General features: G+C 40.0%; 1 protein-coding gene across 5 annotated transcripts; it reads left to right on the top strand.

Annotated features, from left to right (window-relative positions):
• Positions 1–1,720: 1,720 nt before the first annotated feature.
• Positions 1,721–23,782, top strand: LOC100259266 (zinc finger CCCH domain-containing protein 64). Of its 5 annotated transcripts, XM_059740873.1 has the most exons (11): positions 1,721–1,838; positions 1,926–2,199; positions 3,015–3,142; positions 3,235–3,356; positions 4,298–4,415; positions 9,033–9,484; positions 9,682–9,808; positions 9,896–9,973; positions 22,340–22,433; positions 22,935–23,080; positions 23,245–23,782. In XM_059740873.1, exons 1-11 carry the CDS (start codon positions 1,764–1,766, stop codon positions 23,371–23,373), a joined length of 1,743 nt encoding a protein of 580 aa, XP_059596856.1. In that variant the 5' UTR covers positions 1,721–1,763; the 3' UTR covers positions 23,374–23,782. The 5 variants fall into 5 exon arrangements, with proteins under 5 accessions (XP_059596856.1, XP_059596854.1, XP_059596855.1 ...); XM_059740871.1 differs by having other exon boundaries at positions 9,682–9,973; XM_059740872.1 differs by having other exon boundaries at positions 9,688–9,973.
• The last annotated feature ends 591 nt before the right edge of the window (positions 23,783–24,373 follow it).

Consider the following 24,373-nt stretch of genomic DNA (forward strand, 5'->3'; position numbering starts at 1 on the left):
CGTTTGAATAACATTTTGGTCGTCTGCTGCTATGGTGAGGAAGGGATTTGCCCTAGACAGACGTGGAGTCCCACAGATAAGTTACCCAAATAGTAATTCTTAAAACAAATTTAAGAGGACAACAATTGATTTTCAGATAAAATGATAAAAATAATTTTACTTCTTAATTACTTGAAATAATGCTTAAACTTTAAATATCGAATTGGAGTAGTTCAAAGAAACTTATTACATAATATTTTATGATAAAACAATATTTTGAAGTTATTGAAAAGTCGAACAGACTTGTGAGCTAGGTTAGGTAAAAATGATTTCAAACCCAAGTCAAGTTTATTCTAATGGGTCGAGCTCAAGTTAAATGGGTAGATTCAAACCGAATGAGTATGTCTAATACTATCAAACAATATAAATCATGTCATGAGATAAGTAAATTTTAGTTAATATTGGAGGATCATTCATAGTCAAAAATCCTATCACCTCCCACTTTATTATAAATAACCCATGTGAAACCAAGGTAAGATTAATCAACCTTAGCGCATTTGGAAGATAGACATTTGAAAATCTCTAATAGACATGTGATGTGCTCATTGAATTAGACCAAAGAAAAATCCTTGGTCCTTATCATCCATAGTGGGCCTTTGGAGACAAGCCAAGAAACATCAATTTATTGTTGCAGGGTCTGCTTCTACATTGACCAAAAGAGAGAGTTTTCCGTAAAGTCTATCTGCCCTAGAGACCACACCAGCCACAGAGAAGCATGCAAACCTAATAAACAATGAGCCAATCCTTCGTGAAAATGACCTCTTCCTGTGTGTATTCAATTCAGCATTTTCCTCCAATTGGACCAAACCCCATGTGGGTCACTGTTCAGTGTTCACACCTGAGTTTTTGCAGACCCCACTTCTCCCAATCAATTCTCGCTTTGGTGGAATCCAACTACACCCTTTTTGTCCTCTTACTCCCCAAATGTGAAATTCAAAGGGACCATGGGGAGCCCTTTTCCAGGATAAGGCACGTGGGGTTAATGCCTTAGAAAGAAAATTAGGAACCCTAGGCATTTGATGTTTTAAGATATTAAGAAATCTTTAAATTATTATTATTATTTATAATGCTATATTAAAATATTAACATTATTTTTTAATAATAAATCATTATTGTGATAATAATAATAAGCAATAAAAATAATGATAATGGTTATATAATAATATTATTATTATTATTTTTTAAAACAAATTTAAAGTGTTTTAATGCATCCTCTTAAAGTATTTTAAAAAATAATTAAAAAAAAAGGAATGCTCAAACAACTATTTTTAAAATATAAAGATTAAATTATTTGAATAAAATTAATTAAATAGATATAATTTTTTTTTAATTAAATACAACTTAAATAGAAAAAAGAAATAGAGTGGTTAATCGTATTTTTAAAATCATTATTTTTATTTTTTATTTTGTATGTAAATATTAAATTTTTTTTAAAATATATAATTTTTAATTAATTTTAATTATATTTAGTTTTTTTTTTCACGATAAAATAAATATGGAAAAAATCAGCATTTTTTTCCGGGCTTTTCATTGACGAATATGGCAGAAGCTGTGGTACCAAAGGTACAACAAATTCAGCTATACTGGGCTGGGCCTGGATTTTCAGTGAAGCCCCAAACTTAAAAACTCAAAGCCAAGCGGGCCTGCCCATAGAGTCCGGCCCATCGCAACCCCTACTCTTTCATCACACCTCTCCGAGAGTCTGAGCTCAGTGTCCCTCGCTCATGGCTCCTCCCAGAATTCTACTCTGCGGAGATGTTCTCGGCCGCCTCAACCAGCTCGTTAAGCGAATCTTATCGGTCATCTCTCTCTCTACATAAATATATGTCTGTATCCTAGGGTTTTTTTTTTCAATTTTTTATTATTGATTTTGATTGTTCAATTAGGTTAACAAATCAGCTGGTCCATTCGATGCGGTTCTCTGTGTGGGCCAGTTCTTCCCGGACTCGCCGGAGCGGCTCCTGGAGTTCATGGACTACATTGAAGGACGTTCTCAAATTCCTCTTCCGACGTACTTTATCGGCGACTACGGAATCGGTGCGGCCAAAGTTCTCTCGGCCGCTTCCAAGGATTCGGCGAATCTAGGGTTCAAGATGGATGGTTTGAGGATATGTGATAATTTGTATTGGTTGAAAGGCAGTGGCAAGTTCACACTCCATGGTATGAATTATGAGTTTTTTTTTTTTAATGCTTTATGCTTTAGCTTCTGTTTGGTTTCAAGGAACTAGAGAGAAAGTTAAAAAGAAGTTGGGACTATGTAACAATGAGCATGCTGCTGTTTCGATTCTTTTAAATTTTTTCTAAAAGAGAATCATTTTCAGAAAACAGTTTTCAAAAATGCCCCTCTTTCATTTTCCTTGTATGTGGTTTTGGAAACAGAAAATAACACTCGTTTCCATTATCAAACAGGCCGTATGATTTTTGTGGTTTTGGATAGTGAAAAAGGAAAAGCTCAATAGCTTCCTATTTAGTTTTATTAGGCTTACTTAATCAAGGAATTCTAGCGTTCGTGGTTTGGATTGTGGAAAGCATAAGATTTAAAACGGTTCATTTGGTTTCTTTTACTGCATTTTCTCAGACGGCCAATAAGGGGTTTAGATTGTTTAAGTTGACAAGTTTGGGCATTTTTTTAGAGACCAACAACAGTGCTTTAGTTTATTTAAGTTGATGAGTTTGGCTCTTTTGCTTCTGAGTTTACTATTTAGTCAACTGCTTCACAAACTGCCGGAGTTTATAGTGAATACCAGTTTGCATTTCAACAGCATTAGACAAAAGAGTATGGCCCATTGCTTATTGTTGTAATTGATTAGTTGATACTTCATAATTTCGATACCAGTATGGAGAAAACATCATTGAATGGTTTCCTGAAAGTTATTTAATCTATTTTACCTGGGATGCATGCTAATGGTGTTGCATTTGCCTTTTTCTTATTTTCTTTTTTTTTTTCTTATCTGATTTTCTGTAATTATATTCAGGGTTATCTGTGGTCTACATTTCTGGTAGGCGTTCATTGGATGGTCAGCAATTTGGAAAATACAGTCAAGATGATGTTGATGCATTGCGGGCATTGGCAGATGAGTCTGGAATAGTTGATTTGTTCTTAACATATCCTTGAAGCCTTGGTCATTTCTTTGCCTTGAAATTAACTCCTTAATATCTAGTTTGTTATGAGTTTGCTTTTCTTAATTGGATATCACTAATGAATGGCCCAGTGGTGTCACAAAAGGGGCTGTTACATCTAATATTCCTCCAGGAATCTCAGATTCATCAGGTTGTGATTCTGCCATATCGGAGCTAGTAGGGGAAATTAAACCTCGGTAAGTGATGATAGGTTATTGTGCATGCATTTTGTAAACTAGGTTCCTTTTTTGTCTTCCAATCTAGTTCTTATTTGCCATAAAAATCATGTGAATGTGTATGTAAGCTTCAAGCTGGTATTGCATTCAGCATGATCATCATTGTGCATGCATTTTGTAAACTAGGTTCCCTTTTTGTATTCCAATTTAGTTCTTATTTGCCATAAGAATTATGTGAGTGTATAAGTAAGCATCAAGCTGGTATTACATTCAGCATGTATCATCATTATTATTTCTTTTGTTGAATCCTTGTGTTGAACATCTCTAGTTTAATTGTATTTTTAATTTGTTTAAAACTTTGAGTTGCAGATGTGCTGCAAAAAGTTGCACCCATCAGTTCAGTGGTCTGGAAGTAAGGGTGGCAACTAACATATGTGCTACTTGCTTTTTCTAGGAATCACTTAAAAAACAATGTTCTGGGAAATTGTAGTTTAGTAGTTCTCACCAAGCTTGAAAGTGACATGGGGGGAGGACCCAGACTGTGAAGTGAATTAGCATTTTTTCCATGTGTAGAAGATGAGGATATTTGCAGTCATTATCTAGACATTGAATAGACTGGAGTGGCAAGGAAGATTGGTGTAGCTTACTTTAAAGAATTGAGATAAGGCTTTGTTGATTTGAGTTTGAAACGAAGGGATAAATTTATTATCATAGGAGACCACGGATACAATAGGCTAGTGTAACGTCACCTTGGATGGATTATTTTGATGATGTGACTCTTGCTCCTCATTCTTTTGCTGTTTCTATTTTGTTTGAGCGCGCAGAAGCTGATATTTGGAAATTTTTCCATTTATTTGCTTTCTATCTACTTTATGATCAATTTGAAAAATTTGTATGTTGATTACTATTTGTAGTATGAAAAATTAGTAATTGTTCTGATCAGAGGTTGTCTTGTGCAATAGCTATCACATTGCTGGTACAAAGGGCATATTCTATGATCGAGAACCATACTCCAATCTTGATGCTGTGCACGTAACCCGCTTTTTAGGTCTTGCTCCTGTTGGAAATAAAGATAAACAGGTTTTGATTCTCATTCTCTACTAACTTTCTACAATTTCCACCATCTTGTCATTGCTTTGATATGATAATAAACTTATTGTGAATATTAATTCTAGTCCTTATCAATTACTTTTGTAATGACCCACTCCATTCTGTGGAATAGTATTGGCTAGAGAGTGAAGTTTCACTTTATGTGTTTACTTATTGGGCACATTTATGACTTAAAAGGTTTTTATCGTATATTCAAAATTTGTCTTCCTATCCCAGAACTATGTGTCTTGTTTGTATCAATCATTGAGTCAGCAGTGAAGTTCTAAACACCTGGCTAGATCTTTCTGGGCAAGATTACTGGGTGGATTGATAAGAGTTAGTTTAGATCAGTTTTTGAGTATTGAAGACATTGACACCATGTCTGATGAGATTATAGCCGCTACCTTAACTGCATGCATGAGATGTTGCTTGGGCCAGCTCAGAGATGGAAAAGGTGGAGGCCACTAGATTAGAGCCTTAAACCCCACTCCTGACATGAGAGTTTAGAGACTGCACCGCCACCCCCTTTAGTACCCCCAGCACAGGCTCCACAAGCTGTTCAGTCTGCAGTGCCCCTCCATTTTATTTGTCATTCAGAAGTTATGGTTCCATCAGCTCCAGTATTACCGATATCTGCAACCATTGTAGCTTATGGTATGGAGGATCCCTGGTTGGTAGAGCATGAGGCTTAAGTAAAGAAACTGAAAGGGTATTTAAGGAGATTGAGGATGTCTGATGGGCACATGATGACTTGGGATGATATAGATATGATATTGTCTGCCAACTTGCCTATAAAGTTCAGGATGCCAAAGATGTAGGGATATAGTGAGATAGGGTGTCCTAGGATCTACCTTAGACTGTACAGTTGTGTGATGAGGGCCCATGGATTGGATGAGGCCCAGTTGACCACTTTATTTCTTGTGCCATTAAGTGGAGCCATGCAGTGATGGTTTGCTTCATTGGAGTCATCTAGGATCAAGACATAGGAGGACTTGACCCATAAGTTCTTGACATGGTACACCTTTAACAGTGACATATATGTGACTAGGAGGGAGCTGGAGGTTACCAAACAGCTTCGTAATGAGACCATAGCAGCATTCATTTCAAGGTGGAGGTCAAATGTGGTAGAAATAATTGAAAGGCCCAAGGAGATTAATTGGATTCAAATGGTTTTGAGGAATCTACAACCAAGATATGCTAGACACTTGATGAGCATCCCCTTCCAAGACTTCATATCATTGGTTCAGGCGAAATTTGATGTTGAGGAGGGCATCATTATGGGGTTATGGACAGAGACTACTGCTTCTTCCTCCAATCCTAAGGGGAAGAAGGTGGTGGATTCTATCAACTGGAAGGGAGAGCTTGGAGTTATTGGTGCTTAATTCTTGGAGGCCTGCTTCATTTGCACATGCTAGGCCACAACTCTCCATCATGGCTTGTTTACCATATCTGCTGTATCCTCAGCTTCAATCAGCGTACCAGTATCAGCTACTAGTTACTCAAATTTCTGCTGACTCAATGAGACTTAAATTTTTAATCTGCATACATATGATACAAATGAGACTTATGGTTCTGAGATGGCAAGCCAAATTTTGGATATACAATAAAAAACCTTAAGGCAATAAATGTGTACAATAAATAAAATATACAAGTAGTTACAGGTATGATTGAAAAAGTTTTTTAATCAATAATCCAAAATGGGTAATTGATTACTTTCTTTGGTTGGAGACTAAGATGTTTATAAAGGATGGTCCTTCGATGTATTGAACCAAGACAATAAATAACTCAAAATCCATAAAAAATTCAATGTCATAATTGTCTCACCTATCTAATCAACCCAATCCTGATGACTCATTGCTCTGAATATTAAGGTTGAATCAATCCTCAATCCATGTTGCTCTGCTCAACCTTTGTTGTGCTGCTACTGCAAACTTGTACACAACTGCACCTACGTGTGGGCAAGTATTTAGTCATGGTTCTAGGTTCACATCTTATTGGGTGAAGATGTCTCTAAAAGGTAGGCTGCAAAGGGACCCTAGCAAAAAAGTCACACCCATCAATTGTGCATACTTTATTGCATGCCTCCGAAGAGATGGAGGACTTCCACATGAGTATGGATCATCACTTCCATGGTGCTTTATTATCTCTAGAGGAGTGTCCTGTAAGTGTAGGCTCCTTGTTGGTTTGTGCACCTTATGAGACTCACATTCAACCATATCATTCTAGGGGTGTACAGTGTGTGGTGTTAAATGCATTCAACCATTCTGCCAAACCAACCTATCAAATCATGAAAGAAAAGGAAAAGCAACAACCAACACTAACACACATGTATCCGTGTTGGTCCAAGACTATATAGGTCTTCCAAAGATCACACCATCCATATGCAACTATCAGCTAGTACACATTTGAACCTAAAGAAATCCTCCAACAATGGTGTCAGGTGATGGTCACCAGGATTTCCCCACCTCTCTGAATGCACCAATTGTGTAGCCCAAATCTTAACTTCCTTCCAATTGGCCAGCTTGGTCAAAAAAGCAATCAAAGGTACAACCAAACACCCCAACCAAGCTAAATAATAATACATACACCTTTGAATGATACATATGTAATATATCTCAAATGATAAAATATATCAACATTCTGAGTACAAGGAATAAATTGGCGAAGTTTGGTTGTTCGGAATTGGATCGATATATGTGCTCCACATGCACTAGCTTAAATGAAAAAGCAAGTATTTTTTTTTTCTTGATTTCATAGATTGGTTGGGGGTTGGATGAGGAAGGGAGTATTTTTTTTTTCTTTCTTGTGTACCCTCTTTCCTCTTTTTTTTTTTTTTTTTTTCATTTAGTGCTCTTTGTATATGACCTATGTATTCTTGTGTGCCTTCAGCATTTATTAATACACTCTTTTACTTACCAAAAAAAAAAAAAAGCAAGTAGTGCACAATCAAGATATAAAAGAGAACACAAGAAGTCATACGGTTATGCAATAAATATTTTTTTGATAAATGAGCGCAAATATATTAAAGGGCGGAAAGCCACAAAGCATACAGGTAGTATACACAGCAGCCTAGAAATAGTATACACAGCAGCCTAGAAACAAAAACACATGAACAAAAACCTCACCACCCCTTAAGGAACGGCAAGCCATTCTAAAAAACCTAAAAGCGAAGGGGACTCCTCTCCCATATACACCCTAGCCCAACTTCACAAATTACATACAAAAAAATTTTTCAACTTCTGTATAGCTAAAGAGCCCCCCCTAAAGGCTAATCTATTTCTTTCCTTCCATACCGTCCAAAAAATACACAACGGGATGGAATTCCAAATCTTTTTCCTCTTTTTCCCCACAAAGGGGCCCCTCCAACTAAGTAACACCTCTTTGACTATCTCTGAGAACACCCAATGAGCCCCAAACAAGGTAAGGACGATCTCCCAGAGGACCCTGACCATTATACAGTGTAAAAGAATATGATTTACATTTTTCTCTTCACAACCACACAAAAAACAACGATTAGGAAGGTGTCAGCCCCGTCTTTAGAGCCTATCCAAAGTTAGGATCTTCTCCCTTGTGGCCTCCAAAGCAAAAAAAGCAACTTTGGTTGGAACCTTATCCACCCAAATATAAATCCAATATATCATAGTTCTAACTTGCTCACACCAAAGAAGATGATAAAGTAATATACAAAAGAGGCACATGGGAGAGTACCTATCAACTAATTAATCAATTGTCAAATATGTCTCACTTGTGTTCAAGGTTTGACCTTTTGACCATCCCCAACCAAGTCACTATTTTGTGGACCTTGCAAAGCATTGGTGCTACACACTTTTATTTTATTTTTTATTTTTTACTTTATTTGAATTTATTTATTTGGGAAATTGATATTGACTTTTTCCTTGATTTCGAGTTCACTACTTGTTTTATTTTTTTAAAAGGGAAAATAAATAAGAAATTAAATCCTAAGTGGTTGGGATCCTAGAAGATCTTAAATAACTCTCAAAAAGGTATAGATTTGCAAACTAAAGATAGATCCGGGGGTTAGGTTATCCAGTGGAGACAACTTTAGCGATCAATCAATTAATTAATGGATACAATATGAAAAGTAGATAATAAGAGAAACATAAAATATACACATTGGCATCAAGCATGGTGGATTATGATAAAAGGAGGAGAAAAGTAATGTAAATCACAAGTGTTGAACCAATTGGATGGAAACCAAATTTAAAACATGGGATTTATCTTATTATTTTACTCCAAAAGATTCCTTTAAATATTTTCAAGTCCTCTGCTTAGTGCCCCCCCAACCCAACAACAAAAAATGGGGTTTCAATTGCTTTAAGCACCTACCTTTGGATGAGTGCTACTTCCCCCATTGCCTTCATATTTACTGTTCTTTTATTTCTGGTTCTTGCCCTTTCTTCAAGGCTAACTACATTCTTGAATCTATGCTTCTGAATATTCTGCCCAGTCCAAACTATGAACTAACTCAAATGTGTTGTGCTTTTTTTGAATAAATATGTCTGACTTGCACTTCAACTTTTACTTTGTTGCATTTAGATTTAGGTTGTAGGCATTCTATAACCTTTGGTTCCTGGTTCTGCTTCTCAGAAATTTATTCATGCCATTTCTCCCATTCCAGCATCTACGATGTCTTCGGCTGAGATTTCCATGAAGCCACCAAATACTACCTTATTTCCTTATAAAATTATTGAAGAGACAGCTCCCACTAATCAAGCAACAAAGAGACCAAGTGACAGTATTTCTGACACACAATATTGGCGTTATGATGTCTCCCAAAAACGGCAAAAACATGGAGCTGGAGATGGTGATAAGCTGTGTTTTAAATTTGTATCTTCTGGGTCTTGTCCACGTGGGAACAAATGCAACTTTCTGCACGACACAGAAGCAAGGGAACAATACATGAGGGGGGTTTGTTTTGATTTTATTAACAAGGGCAAATGTGAAAGGGGTCCAGATTGCAACTTTAAGCACAGCTTACAGGATGAAGATGAGGGTTTTGCTAGCAGGAGGTCTGGATCTGAAAATGCCAAGTCTAGCAGGTTGGTTTTTCATTGATCTAATCAATCTTTCTAATTTGCTGAGAGACAAGTCAATGCAAATTGATGATTATTTTGATTCTTAGATAATTGATGGTTTTCCAAATTTTAATCGGCTTATTTTCTTATTTTCTTAGTTATGGTTTTTTCATTGTATTTAATTCCATTGCTTGGAAGTAATGATTCTTCTTGCAAATAAGTTTCAGGTCAAAACGCTGTTGGTTCTGTTTGTCGAGCCCTGATGTGGAATCACATTTAATCATCAGCATAGGAGAAAGTTACTACTGTGCACTAGCTAAAGGCCCACTTGTTGAGGACCAAGTACTGGTAATACCTGTTGAGCATTCAGCTAATACCCTTTCTTTGCCCCCGGAGTGCGAGATAGAGCTAGATAGATTTCAGAAGAGTTTGAAGATGTATTTCAGGACACAAGGGAAGGAGGTTGTTTTCTTTGAGTGGATCTTCAAACGTGGCACTCATGCTAATATTCAGGTAAAAGAAATTTGCTTTTAGTGTCTTCTACATATGCTTAATGAAATGATGGCAACCTTTTGTCTTGGATTTATTTATTTTTGATAAGTAAAGACACAGAGAAAAAAATATATTAGAAAAAGGGCACCTTAAGGCTGACCCAAAAGCATACAGGGGGTATACAAGAGGCGCCAGAAGGCATGAACAAAAGAAGAGGAGATACAGAAATCACCAGCCCTCATCTAGAACCCAACCAATAAAAAAAACTGAATAAAGGAAGAGGACCTTCATTTACAACCGACTTAGTCCAAAACCAAAGATTACATACAAAAGAATTTTTCAACCTATGAATCGAAAGTTCCTCGTTTTCAAATGCAATCCTATTTCTTTCCTCCAAACCGCCCAAAAAAAGACACAAAGGGGTTGCCTTCCACACCTTTCTACACTTCTTGCCCATATTAGAACCACGCCAACCAAGAAGGGTATCTCTAACCAAAAGAGGAAGAACCCAAATAACTCCAAAAAGAGCAAACAATAACTCCCATAAAACTCTTGCCTTAGTGCAATGAATAAGAATATGATCGATAGACTCTTTTTCCACACAACAAAGGAAACATCTATTAGCTAAAATCTACTCCCTCTTTTTAAGTTGATCCAAAGTTAACACCTTACCCCAAGAGGCTTCCCAAGCAAAAAAACCCACTTTGGTAGGAACACAGGGACTCCAAATAATGCTATTAGGAAACTAAACAATACTTCTTGAAACTAGAGCACTATAAAGAGAATTAACTGAGAAAATCCCATCCTTAGTCTCTTTCCACAACACTCTATCTTCCAAAAGAGGATTATGCCTCCTTTCCCGGATTGTTGAAAATAATCTCTCCACCTCCTCCACCTCCCAATCATTGAAGGGCCTAGAGGACCTAGGGCTCCAAACCCCTTCCTCTCCCGAAGAGTCCCGCAACTCCACTAGCCAAGCCTCTTTATAAGACGCAAATGCATACAAAGAGGGAAAAGAATTACAAAGAGCGAAGTTCCCACACCAATTATCTTTCCAAAATTTCACCTTTCTACCATCCCCCACAGAAAATACAACTTTGTTTTGCAGAAGAGACCCTTCCTTCCTTATTTCCTTCCATAAGCCTACTCCAAAACCGTCCCTAACTTCTCTAGTATACCAACCCCTTTCTTCCTCCGCAAACTTCCTACTAATGACATTCCTCCAAAGAGTTTCCCTTTCATTCACAAAACGCCAGTTCCACTTACATAAAAGGGCCCTATTGAGAGTAGAAAGTCGTCTAACTCCCAAACTACCCTTCCTTTTGTCCAAACATACAGTATCCCACTTTACTAGATGAGGCTTCCTCTCCAAAGCACCCCCTCCCCACAAAAAATCCCTTTGAATCTTTTCCAATCTTGAACTAACCACTCTTGGAATCCGCAATAAGGACATCAAATAGATAGACATACTAGACAGTGTGCTTTGAATAAGGTGATTCTCCCTCCTTTAGAGATAAATTGTCTTTTCCACATGGTAAGCCTTTTCCGAAATCTCTCTTCCACCCCATCCCAAACAGCCACGGACTTATGATGCGCACCCAAAGGAAGCCCCAAGTAAGAAGTTGGCAGCTTTCCCACTTTACAACCAACCTCAAGAGCTAAAACCTCCAGATTCTCTACTCTCCCCACCGACAAAATTTCACTCTTATCCAAATTGATTCTCAAACCTGAGATGACTTCAAACCACATCAACAACCAGCTTAAGTAAGTCATCTGATCTTGGGAAGCTTCACAAAAGACTAAAGTATCATCAGTGAACAACAAATGAGAGACCAAAACCCCATCACCACTTCTTCCCTTTATCTTGCAGCTTGAAAGATACCCCCCCTCACTGCTCTAAATATGAGTCTACTAAGAGCCTCCATTCGGATCACAAATAAGTAGGGAGAAAATGGATCCCCTTCACTCAACCCCCTTGAACTGTTGAAGAATCCCGATGGGGTGCCATTGATCAAAACAGAAAACGTTGTTGTGGAAATACACCAGGAAATCCAACCAGTCCACTTCTCCCCAAAACCCATTCTTTGCATCACAAACAACAAAAAATTATAGTTTAAGTGATCATATGCCTTCTCTATATCCAACTTGCACAACACCCCACTCTCATTCTGATTCAACAAAGAGTCTATTGCCTCATTGACAATTAAGGCAGCATCAAGAATTTGTCTTCCTTCAACGAAAGCGTTTTGAGCTGAAGACACCACCTTTCCTACTACCTTCTTAAGTCTATTAGCTAGTACTTTTGCCAACAGTTTATACAAACCTCCCACCAAACTAATCGGTCTGAAATCTCTAAGGTCCTCCACGCCTGGATTTTTTGGAATTAGAACCTGGAAAGTGGAATTCAAACTCCTTACAAATCTACCATGCTCATGGAACTCTTTCAAAAAACCCATAACCTCTTATTTCACAAAATCCCAGCAAAACTACCAAAAACTAAGAGAGAATCCATCTGGACTAGGAGCCTTATCCCTGTTTAGATCTGAGAGAGCGAAAAAAACCTCTTTCTCTGTAAATATCTCCTCCAATCTAGCTGCTTCCTCAACGTCAATTCTATCAAATTCCAAACCTTCTAAAGATGGATGTCAATCACCAAGATCTGTCAGAAGGTTCTTGAAAGCACTAACCACACCCCCCTTAATATCCTACTCTTCTGTTAACCAGATTCCATTTATTTTAATCTTAGACAAACAATTTCTCCTTCTATGGGAATTGGCCATCCTATGAAAGAAGTCCGTATTTCTGTCACCATCCCTCAACCACACTTCTCTTGATTTTTGTCTCCAAGAAATCTCCTCCATAAGAGCCCATTTCTTATAATCCCCTTTTGCTTTCTTTCTAGCTTCCAGCTCCTCCAGAGATAAAGAACGCAACTTCTTCTGATCATCCCAGAAAGCCACTTTGTCCAAGGCCAATCTCTTATTCACCTCTATCTTCCCAAAAACATCCTTGTTCCAAAATTTTAAAATAGCCTTCAGAGCCTTTAATTTCTCTGCAAATATGAAGCTAAAGGATCCACTAAAACTTAAACCTTGCCACCACCCTTTTAGCAGATCCTTAAAACCCTCCTCCTTCAGCCACATGTTTTCGAACCGAAAAGGGGTTGGCCCCCTCCCCCATCCAACAGGATGGGAAAGTGATTAGACACTGGCCTAGGAAGAGTACATTGCACCAGCCCATTGAAATGGCCCTCCTAGTCCTTTGACACCAAAAACCGATCCATCTTGACATGGCTTGGCTATTCAACCCACCACTCCAAGTAAACGGGCCCCCCCTAAAGAGGAAGATCCCTCAAATCCAGATCATTGATCACCTCCGAGAATCTTCTCATTGAAGGAGACACCCTCCCTCCTCTTTTACACTCATCTGGAAATCTGATCATATTGAAGTCTCCTCCAATGCACCAAGGGTCATTTCAAAGCCTGCGAATGGCCCCTAACTCTTCTAAAAAAAATTCCCTATATCTTTTCATAGTAGGACCATACACTCCTGAAAAAATCCATACGAAACCATCTTTACAATTTTTGAATCAACAGGAAATGGAGAAAAGACCCACATCCATCCTTACCAACTCCAACACTTTGTTATCCCAGAAAACTACCACCCTTCCCGCTGCACCCCAAGCATTCAAGGCTCCCCACTCTAAAAATCTCCCCACTCCTAGACTACGCACCACCCCTAAAGACATCTCTGTCATTTTAGTCTCTTGCAGACATACCAAATCCACTTTTTGGGAACTTATTAAAGCTTTAATTATTTTCCTCTTATTTTTGTCATTTACCCCTCGAACATTCCAAGATAAGATCTTAATCTTCATTTAAAACACAGAGCTCTATCCCCTCCTCTTTTGTCCGTACCATTCTTCTTGCTCACTCCGTCATAATTAATTGAACATTCTAACTTTTTTACTTCTCGATCAAACCTAGTCGTCCCTAAAGTTCCCCGCTTCTTACCTTGGTCTCTTATGTTTTTCAATCTTAGAAGCAATTTTAGGATTTCCCCTTCAACACCTTCTGTCGTAAACCCCAAAGATTTGCTAAAATTTGCCAGACTACTATCATCCCAACTACTGCCAAAACCCTCCCTTTCTTGCATTGCCTCAACAAACTCGGGCTCAACAACTTCCTCCTTACTCTAATCTCAACCAAAGACTTTTCCCTCTCTGTTTCCATCACCTACGAACTTCCATCCGTCAACACATCACACAACGGTGCCTGAAACCCAACTTCTTCAACGATGTCCACCCCTCCCGAGCCAGAAAAATCTCCCACCACCAAAGCCCGATCAAACCCAGAGGAAGGAGAAGAAGAGAAGATGTCTCGATTCCCCCCAAAGATAGTGGGAAAGGATTCGTACCTGGACGCCTCGACTACCAACGCTTCATCAGTGATCTCCGCTCTAGCGTTCGCCGTAAGAGCCTCCGATTCCTTCATAGCCCCTTCGAGAAAGCAAGCGAGCCCGTTATCCTCTCTAACCTGAGCGCGCGAATCCTCCTCTGAAGCCCTAACTTCCATCTCCACCACCGCCGAAGAGGAAAGAGCCCTATCTCCTTTTAAGCCCCCTACTCCAGGCCCAAAGCCCATTTCGGACAACCCCACGCAGCCCACTAAAGAAGCCTTCAGGAAGAAGGGCCTCTCTTCACAACCCAACACCCATCCTTTTAACAGGATGGGCCTTGGCTCGCTATCCATCCCTTGCAGTGGGGCCTCCACATTAGCAGTCTCGTGACAACCGTCCCCTAGCCCACTTCTATTCTAGGCCTCCCAAAGAGCAGTCCCAATTTTAAGTTCTTCAGGCCTAGAACCATGGCCACCCACTTTGGCTACACCTCCTGCACCTTGACCCCTATTCTTTAGGCTTTTTTCTCCATCAATCCCCTTAGGACCATACCCCTTTGCAGAGTAGTCAGAGGAAAAGCTTGTAGCACTTTTTGAAGAACTTCCACAGGGCGGCACAACTTGTACTCCAGTCTGCACCTTGGACTGAACCTCCTTCTCCAACACTGCACGCGACACGAGGTCTTCCTCCTGCTTTTTCTTCAACCACTGGAACCCCCTCCCTAAGAATCCTTCCCGTCGGCACCTCCTGAGAAAACCAAGGCGGGGATTCCCACCACAGATGGACTGAGAAACATCTCGACCCAACCACAATCTGAACAGAGGTAGGTAAGTCCCTACCAACCACCTTCACCAAAATTCTAGCCCATTGCAACTCTGCCATAGAATCCGTGTTTTCGTCCACTGCTATGAAACCACCACAACCATCACCTATCAATTTAAACACCTTGCGGCTCCAAAAATGAAGAAGAAGACCCACCACTCTCACCCAAGCCTCATTAGATTTGGTTCCATTACAAAAGCACCCCACCTCCGGGTACCATTTTTCCATAAATAAGACATTCTCTTTCACCCTTCTCTTCCCTCTGGCAAGAACACGCTCGACCTCACTTAACAACTCAAACTCAAAAGGCAAGAGTCCTCTTCCCAACACAATTATGTTCAACCTCCCTTTGAGGAGCCAAGCTTGAACAACCTAATTTTTCAGAAAATCCAACTCGGGGAAAGGGGTCGAAACATTTTCCCATCTACCCACTAAACAGCGATCTTGCTCTAGTCTTCCATGCATCTCCCTCCTTCCCAACTCCAGCCATACCTTATCTCCTAACCTATCCGTTTTCGATTTTGCAACATCTGCATAGGTCCTTGGTATTAGCTCATTTTCCTTCATAAGCACCTCAATGGAAAAAGGATCCTTTAAACCTCCAGTGGGAACTACCCCAACCTCTCTCAACTTCTTTGCCAAAATATTCCAACCACCAAACAACCCTTTCCCTTCTGGAAAAATTAGGCAAAAACATTTTGCCTCTAGATCACGAACAGAGCAAAGGAGAAATCTTCCCGCCTCATTTGAACGACGCTCCAAACTATACTTCCTTCTCTCCTCCTCCCAGACGAGGGACCAACTTCTATCAACACTACCTCTACAGCAAGTCTCAACTCCAGCCAACAAACAACTAAGGCTTGCATCCCCAAATCTGATCCAAGAGGTTAGTCCTCTGCATCTCTCCCAAATGCACCCTCTCAACTTTCCTCCTACATCATCAATCAATAACTCAAAAGATTTAGACTCCACAACAAACCATCTTCTTCCACCCCTTGGATTTATTGAGTTGCTTACAAGTTGATATAATTGTTACCACTCCCCAACCCCCTCTCTATTCTGTTTCTTTCTATCTCATTCTTATGAATGCACAAATTTCTTATTGAAGTCCCTTTTTCACTTCAAGTTTAAACTACTCAAAGATTTTTAGATAATGTTTTGGTTCCATACGTTTTCTACATGGCTATTTGATACCATTCGTTGAACTAAGAGCAACTGAAGATGTCATTTTAGTGCACTTATTCCAAGCAAATAAGAAAGGAAAAGGAAAGAGAAGGTGGGTTTTGTCATTGACATGGTTGTCAATATTCTGAAAACCTTAATCTTATGTGTTTCTTCTGTTGGTTTTGTGTTCTCAAAATTCACATTGTAAGGTTTGTGATTAGCTCAATCAATTTTGAGGTGAGTTAATATTTAATTTACATATATTGCCGATCAAAAAACATTTATTTATGTATATTGTAAATATTTTCTTTTTATTTTTTATTTTCGGGAAAAATATGTTTGAGATGTTTCTTTTTTTCCAATATGTATATAGACTCTGTTTCCATATTTCCATGCCTAGTGACGTGTTGAATATAATGTATGTATAGTATACTATCTTTCCTTGTTAATATAGGTCACATGTATGGTAGTTAGGACTCCTAGCCTTGTATATATATATCTCTCAATTGTAAGTAGAGATTACAATGAATGTGAATAAGGTTTTTCTCCTTTCTCTCTCTCTCTCTCAACATGGTATCAGAGCCAAGGAAGAAAACCTAATTCTTTCCTGTTTTCCGTGTCATCAACTCCGGGAAACCTTCCGGTGACCGTGTTTCTTTCCGGTCACCTTCCCCATCTCCCAATACTTTCCGGTCAGTCGGATCGTCGTTAGAAACCACTCACCGCTGGCAAATTTTCCGGCGAACTTTCCGGCGAAATTTCCCGGCGACCTATTTTTCAAACACCGACCATACCAGAAGGAGCGCCTGGAGGAGATCTCCAACTTTTGTGAAGGCACCAGCACCAAAAGAGCAGCCACACGCCGGCCACGCGCAATTTTCCGTCCGGCGGTTGAATCTCACGCGCCGGCGCGTGGGGGCTCGTGAGAGCTTTTCCGGCGACGCGCCTCCTCCTCCAGCTTCGCCTGACGCCGATCAGCCTTCCCACCTCCCTGGTTCTCCCATCCGAGCCCTACACGTACCTCTTTTAGGGATTTTTGTCTCCGTCGGCCCTCCAAACAGTCTTTCCGGCGAAGCTCCGACCACTTTTTCTCCACTCCAATCCCTGCACGTGCCTTGGGAAGTGTTCTTCTCCCTTTCTGGTGGTACCACACCGCGATCTGAGGCCGTCTCCCTTTTTCGGTGGTGCCACGCTGCAATCTGAAGCCGTATTAGGGCTCTCTTCGATCCAAACATACTTCATTCTCCAGATAAGTGGATATGGCTACTAAAGCTTCCATTTTTTCCTCTGTCATATCTGGATCTCCTATGATTACTTCGGAGAAATTAGTTGGGAGTGAAAATTATCTTTCCTGGTCTGCCTCTGTTGAACTTTGGTTTATGGGTCAAGGATATGAGGATCACTTGATTACACAGGAGGCAGATATCCCTGAGGTCGACCGCGTACAGTGGAGGAAGATAGATGCATAGTTGTGTAGTGTATTATGGCAATCGGTTGATCCCCGAATTCTTCTTCATCTTCAGGCCTATAAAACTTGTTTTAAATTTTAGACTCAGGCCAAAGGATTATACACGAATGATATCCAGCGTCTTTATAAGGTGGCTTCTGCTATTGTCCATCTCAGCCAACAGGACTTGGATCTATCTACTTATATTGGCCAGATTGCCTCTCTTAAGGAGCAGTTCTTGACTGTGATGCCTCTTACTCCTGATGTTGGGGCTCAACAAACACAGCTTGACAAGTTCTTCATGGTCCTTACTCTTATCGGCCTCCATCCGGATCTTGAGCCTATTCGTGATCAGATTCTTAGTAGTTCATCAGTTCCGTCCTTGGATGATGTGTTTGCTCGCCTCCTCCGTATCTCGTCCACTCAGACTTTGCCATCTGATAGCGCTTCAGATTCTTCTGTGTTAGTTTCTCAAACTACCTCTCGAGGAGGACGCAGTGGTACCCGAGGTAGAGGCCAACGTCCTCATTGCACCTATTGCAATAAACTTGGCCACACTCGCGATCGTTGCTATCAGTTACATGGAAGACCTCCTCGCACTGCCCATATGGCCCAGTCCTCTGATTCTCCGCTGCCTCAGCCTCCGAGCTCCTCCGCATCTCAGACATCTCAGGCTTCTATTGCCTCTGTTGCCCAGCCTGGTAATGCCTCTACCTGCCTTACCCACACATCTTCTCTTGGACCCTGGATTCTAGATTCTGGAGCATCTGATCACCTATCTGGTAATAAGGATCTTTTCTCCTCTATTACTACTACCTCTGATTTACCTACTGTTACCTTAGCTAATGGTTCTCAAACTGTGGCTAAAGGTATTGGTTTGGCCCTTCCTTTGCCTTCTCTACCTCTCACTTCTGTCCTTTATACTCCTGAATGTCCTTTTAATCTTATTTCCATCAGCAAAATCACTCATACTCTTAATTGCTCTATTACCTTTTCTGATAAATTTGTGACCTTGCAGGACCGGAGTACGGGGAAGACGATTGGCATAGGACGTGAGTCTCAAGGCCTCTATCACCTCACCTCAGATTCATCTCCTGCAGTTTGCATTTCCACTGATGCTCCTCTCCTCATTCACAATCGTCTGGGCCACCCTAGTCTCTCCAAGTTCCAGAAGATGGTTCCTCGTTTTTCCACTTTGTCGTCGCTTCCGTGTGAGTCATGTCAGCTTGGGAAACATACTCGTGTCTCGTTTCCAAAGCGTTTGAATAATCGGGCAAAGTCTCCTTTTGAGCTTGTCCACACTGATGTTTGGGGTCCTTGTCGGACTGCGTCTACTTTAGGATTTCAGTATTTTGTCACTTTCATTGATGACTATTCTCGATGTACTTGGTTATTCTTAATGAAAAATCGAGCTGAGTTATTCTCTATTTTCCAGAAATTTTATACTGAAATCCAAACCCAGTTCAATATTTCTATTCGTGTGTTACGCAGTGACAATGCCAGGGAATATTTTTCAGCCCAATTTACTTCGTTTATGTCTCATCATGGGATTCTTCATCAGTCTTCTTGTGCTCATACTCCTCAACAAAATGGGGTAGCTGAACGCAAGAATCGACATCTTGTTGAGACAGCTCGTACTCTCCTCCTCCATAATCATGTTCATTTTCGTTTTTGGGGGGACGTTGTTCTTACCGCTTGTTATTTGATTAATCGTATGCCCTCCTCTGTCTTACACGATCAGATTCCTCACTCCTTCTTTTCCCTGACCAACCACTTTATTTCCTTCCTCCTCGTGTCTTTGGTTGTACTTGCTTTGTTCATATTCTCACTCCTGGACAGGACAAGCTTTCCGCCAAAGCCATGAAGTGCCTCTTCTTGGGATATTCCAGACTTCAGAAGGGTTATCGTTGTTATTCCCTTGAGACTCATCGGTACTTTATCTCCGCTGATGTCACCTTCTTTGAGGACTCACCATTCTTTTCCACCACTTCTGAGTCTCTTCCTGTTTCTGAAGTCTTGCCCATTCCCATTGTCTCCCCACCTGATGCTATGCCCCCTCGACCACTTCAGGTTTATCATCGTCGCCCTCGTGTCGTTGCTCCTCTCCCTTTTCTTGAGGCACCTGCTGACTCACTTCCTATCCCTTCGGCTTCACCTGCCCCGGCTCTGCCTTCTCCTAATGACTTACCCATTGCTGTTCGGAAAGGTACGAGTAGAAGCTCTTTCCCATCCAGGCTGGCGACAGGCAATGGTGGATGAAATGGCTGCTCTGCACTCTAATGGCACTTGGGATCTTGTTGTTTTACCCTCTGGTAAATCTACAGTTGGTTGTCGTTGGGTCTATGCAGTTAAGGTTGGTCCTGATGGTCAGGTTGATCGCCTTAAGGCCCGCTTAGTTGCTAAAGGCTATACTCAAGTTTATGGTTCTGATTATGGTGACACATTCTCCCCTGTTGCCAAGATTGCTTCTGTCCGCTTGCTTCTGTCCATGGCTGCTATGTGTTCTTGGCCTCTTTATCAGTTGGATATTAAAAATGCCTTCCTTCATGGTGATCTTGCTGAGGAAGTTTATATGGAGCAACCTCCTGGTTTTGTTGCTCAGGGGGAGTCTGGTTTAGTGTGCAGGTTACGCCGCTCTCTATATGGCTTGAAACAATCTCCTCGAGCATGGTTTAGCCGTTTTAGTTCTGTTGTTCAAGAGTTTGGCATGCTTCGCAGTACAGCAGACCATTCAGTTTTTTATCATCATAACTCCTTGGGGCAGTGTATTTATCTGGTTGTTTATGTGGACGACATCGTCATTACAGGCAGTGATCAGGATGGTATTCAGAAACTAAAGCAACATCTTTTTACCCACTTTCAGACCAAAGACTTGGGGAAACTCAAGTATTTCTTGGGAATTGAGATAGCTCAATCCAGTTCTGGTGTGGTCCTTTCCCAAAGGAAGTATGCTTTAGACATCCTGGAAGAAACCGGTATGTTAGACTGTAAACCGGTAGACACACCTATGGATCCGAATGTCAAACTTGTACCAGGACAGGGGGAGCCTTTAGGAGACCCCGGGAGATATCGACGGCTCGTAGGTAAATTGAACTATCTCACCATTACTCGTCCAGACATTTCTTTTCCTGTGAGTGTTGTTAGTCAATTCCTACAGTCACCATGTGATAGCCATTGGGATGCCGTAATCCGTATTCTTCGATATATCAAAAGTACACCAGGCCAAGGTGTATTGTACGAGAACAGAGGTCATACTCAAGTTGTTGGTTACACAGATGCAGATTGGGCTGGCTCACCCACAGATAGACGTTCCACGTCAGGGTACTGTGTTTTTATTGGAGGTAATCTAATATCTTGGAAGAGTAAGAAACAAGATGTAGTGGCCAGATCTAGCGCTGAAGCCGAGTATCGAGCTATGGCTTTGGCAACATGTGAACTCATATGGTTGAGACATCTTCTTCAAGAGTTGAGATTCGGAAAGGATGAACAGATGAAACTCATCTGTGATAACCAGGCCGCATTACATATTGCATCCAATCCAGTCTTTCATGAAAGGACCAAGCATATTGAAGTTGACTGTCATTTCATTAGAGAGAAGATCGCATCAGGATGTGTTGCTACAAGTTTTGTCAATTCAAATGATCAACTAGCAGACATCTTCACTAAATCTCTCAGAGGTCCTAGGATTAAATATATTTGTAACAAGCTTGGTGCATATGACGTATATGCTCCAGCTTGAGGGGGAGTGTTGAATATAATGTATGTATAGTATACTATCTTTCCTTGTTAATATAGGTCACATGTATGGTAGTTAGGACTCCTAGCCTTGTATATATATATCTCTCAATTGTAAGTAGAGATTACAATGAATGTGAATAAGGTTTTTCTCCTTTCTCTCTCTCTCTCTCAACATGACGTAATGAGGAATTGGAATGAGGTATCAGGAAAAATTTGAAGATAAATCCTAAATCGAACTTGAAAGTTAGAAAGTGAATGCATGGTAATAAAATAAGCAAAGAGTTTCCAATCCATAGTCATTTCAAATACTTGGGGAATTTTTGAAAAAATCAGGAACTATTCACCTTGTTCAGGGTGTTTGGTAGTTGTTAAAATGTTTGGAAATAAATTTATGTTTTATTTCTATGATAAAGAAGTTGGAATATATTGGTGGTTTTTGGAAAATTCAAGAACCTAGTCAAAATGCTTCTGTATACATGGATTTTATGTGAACATATCGCTGCATCAGTTTTGGTCACTGGATGCAGAACAATATGTGGGTACAGGGTTGACCTCTTTTTTTCATATGTTCATTGTGCAAGTGCAACAATGAATATTTAGTAATTAATTTAGGATGCTATGACATCAGTTTTCATCAATTTCATAGAGAATCCTTAAACCATTTTTATTTTTTATTTTTTCGGTAAACAATAAGCACAGAGGAGCTTTAACTTTTCTATGTTGGTTTGCAGAATCTCTTTTCCCTCCTCTTTTTGTAGATTTTCTTTTAGTCTTCTGTTGGTGAATGCTTATTTTGATAATCTATTCTTTTTTTGCAGGCTGTTCCTATTCCACTATCTAGGGCTTCTGCTGTTAAAAATATATTTATTTTAGCTGCTGAAAAGCTGGGGTTTCAATTTGTGACCACCAAAAGTAAGTTTGGTTTTTCTAATAAGAGTGCATCTAAGTTGAGTTTTATTGACTAATGGATACTGCTATCTCTCCATGTAATCTGTTTTGTCTTGACACCGCTTTGTTGCTGCACCTCCAGATGTGTAATCAACTCTCCAAAATATTTTATCTTACAATGATTCAAACATTCAAAATTTAACTAGTTATAATCTTCAATTTTTGAATGTCAATATGCCCGAGATTTGGGTGTCAAGCTACTTTGGCAGTTGAGGCCATACAAATAACTCGCACATACATGACTACCTGAATGAGCATGCAATAAAAAGAATTTCCTGTTCCATGTTCTAAATAATATGCATGTTGAGCAGCATACAATCTCCCCTCCATCCCACATCTGCACACCAAAAAGGAAAATACAACTTTTGTTCAATGTGTATGAAGGTAATATTATTCAGTTTGAATTGGCAGTTCAGTCTACAGTTGTTTGTACTTGGCTTCTTCTAATATTTCTCTTGATGGCAGGTAATAATGATTCTGAAGGGAGAAAATCATTGAGGGCACAGTTTGATGATAAAATCAGTTTCTTCTATGTGGAACTCCCTGATGGCACAATACTGTCACATGCTATTGAGGATAATGAGAAATTCCCTGTACAATTTGGACGCGAAGTAAGATACCAGTTTCAATTGTTAAATGTGGCATCTTGCAACTTATTGTATTGAATTGCATTGAATATAAATTGTTATGTCTCATAGGCTTCTATGTACTTTTAAATGTAAATGGCATTGAACTGTTTTCTCATAGGGTGATGAGTGTTTGGAACATTTTGTAGGTTCTTGCTGGGTTGCTGAACATGGCAGATAGAGCTGATTGGAGGAATTGTAAGCAAAGCAAAGAAGATGAGATGAAGATGGCAGAAGTTTTCAAGAATCAATTTAAAAAATTTGACCCGTATCAATGATTCTCGGGGAAGAAGGTATGTAGATGGTTGGGGACTATTGCGATTCCAAGGGGACTGCCATAGATCACGCATCATTTGACAGGGATGCCAGACACCCCCCTAAAGTCATCAATTACATGCCAAGTCTAGATCCCCAAAGGCTAGTAGTTTCAATATTGTACACTAATTTTCCAGGTTAGTTATCTCGGCATATTAAGCTAGTTACGTATTGGGGATTATTTTATGGTCCTTTAGGTGGAAGAAACACCAAGTTGAACATGAGGCACACCCAAGTGGTCCCTAGTGCCCAACCAAAATTGCCGCCCTGTTGTCTTAGGGCAAGCCTTGTAACTAGAATGGCCTTTCAGAAGGTCCACACTGACTTAAGATTATGCTAGCTAAAAGTTGATTCTGTCTCGTAATTTCTTAACTCTCTGGGTTTGACCTAAATAGCTGGAGCCAATGTCAATTTTTAATTAATGTTTTTCCAAAAGCTTGCGCCCCACCAAATAGCTCGCTCTGATGCTGACGACACCATATTGAATTAATTTGTAAAGCCCTCAGTGCCGTTGCAGTTGAAATTCTAATAATTGAGCTTCACTTTACAACCAATTGATAATTTATTGCTGGCCCCATTTTAAATTTATATTACCATGGATAATATTTATCGAAACTACTCAGAATTCTCTGAGTGGTAGCTTCGTTTATTTTCCATCATTTTGCATAATCTCCAGAGTATTGGAAGAGACAGTATGTTGTTTTGATAGTGATGCTGAAAACAGATGGGGGGAGAATTGAAATGCATAGCGACTTAAAAGACCCCAGATCTCAAAGATGGGCCCAGGGCAGAGAGGAAGAGAAAAAAAAAATTGCCATCTTTGGTCTCACTCGAGTTCTCAGGGCCGCGTATCTCCCTCTGGAGGCCCAGGAAAGTCTTGATATAATGACTGATGACAGTAATGAGAGCTTCCTTGATGGTTAGGTTTGGTAGGAGCCGCCCCCGTGGCGAATATTCATTGAA

Source organism: Vitis vinifera, chromosome 11, assembly GCF_030704535.1.
Source record: "Vitis vinifera cultivar Pinot Noir 40024 chromosome 11, ASM3070453v1".
Classification (NCBI taxonomy): Eukaryota; Viridiplantae; Streptophyta; class Magnoliopsida; order Vitales; family Vitaceae; genus Vitis; species Vitis vinifera.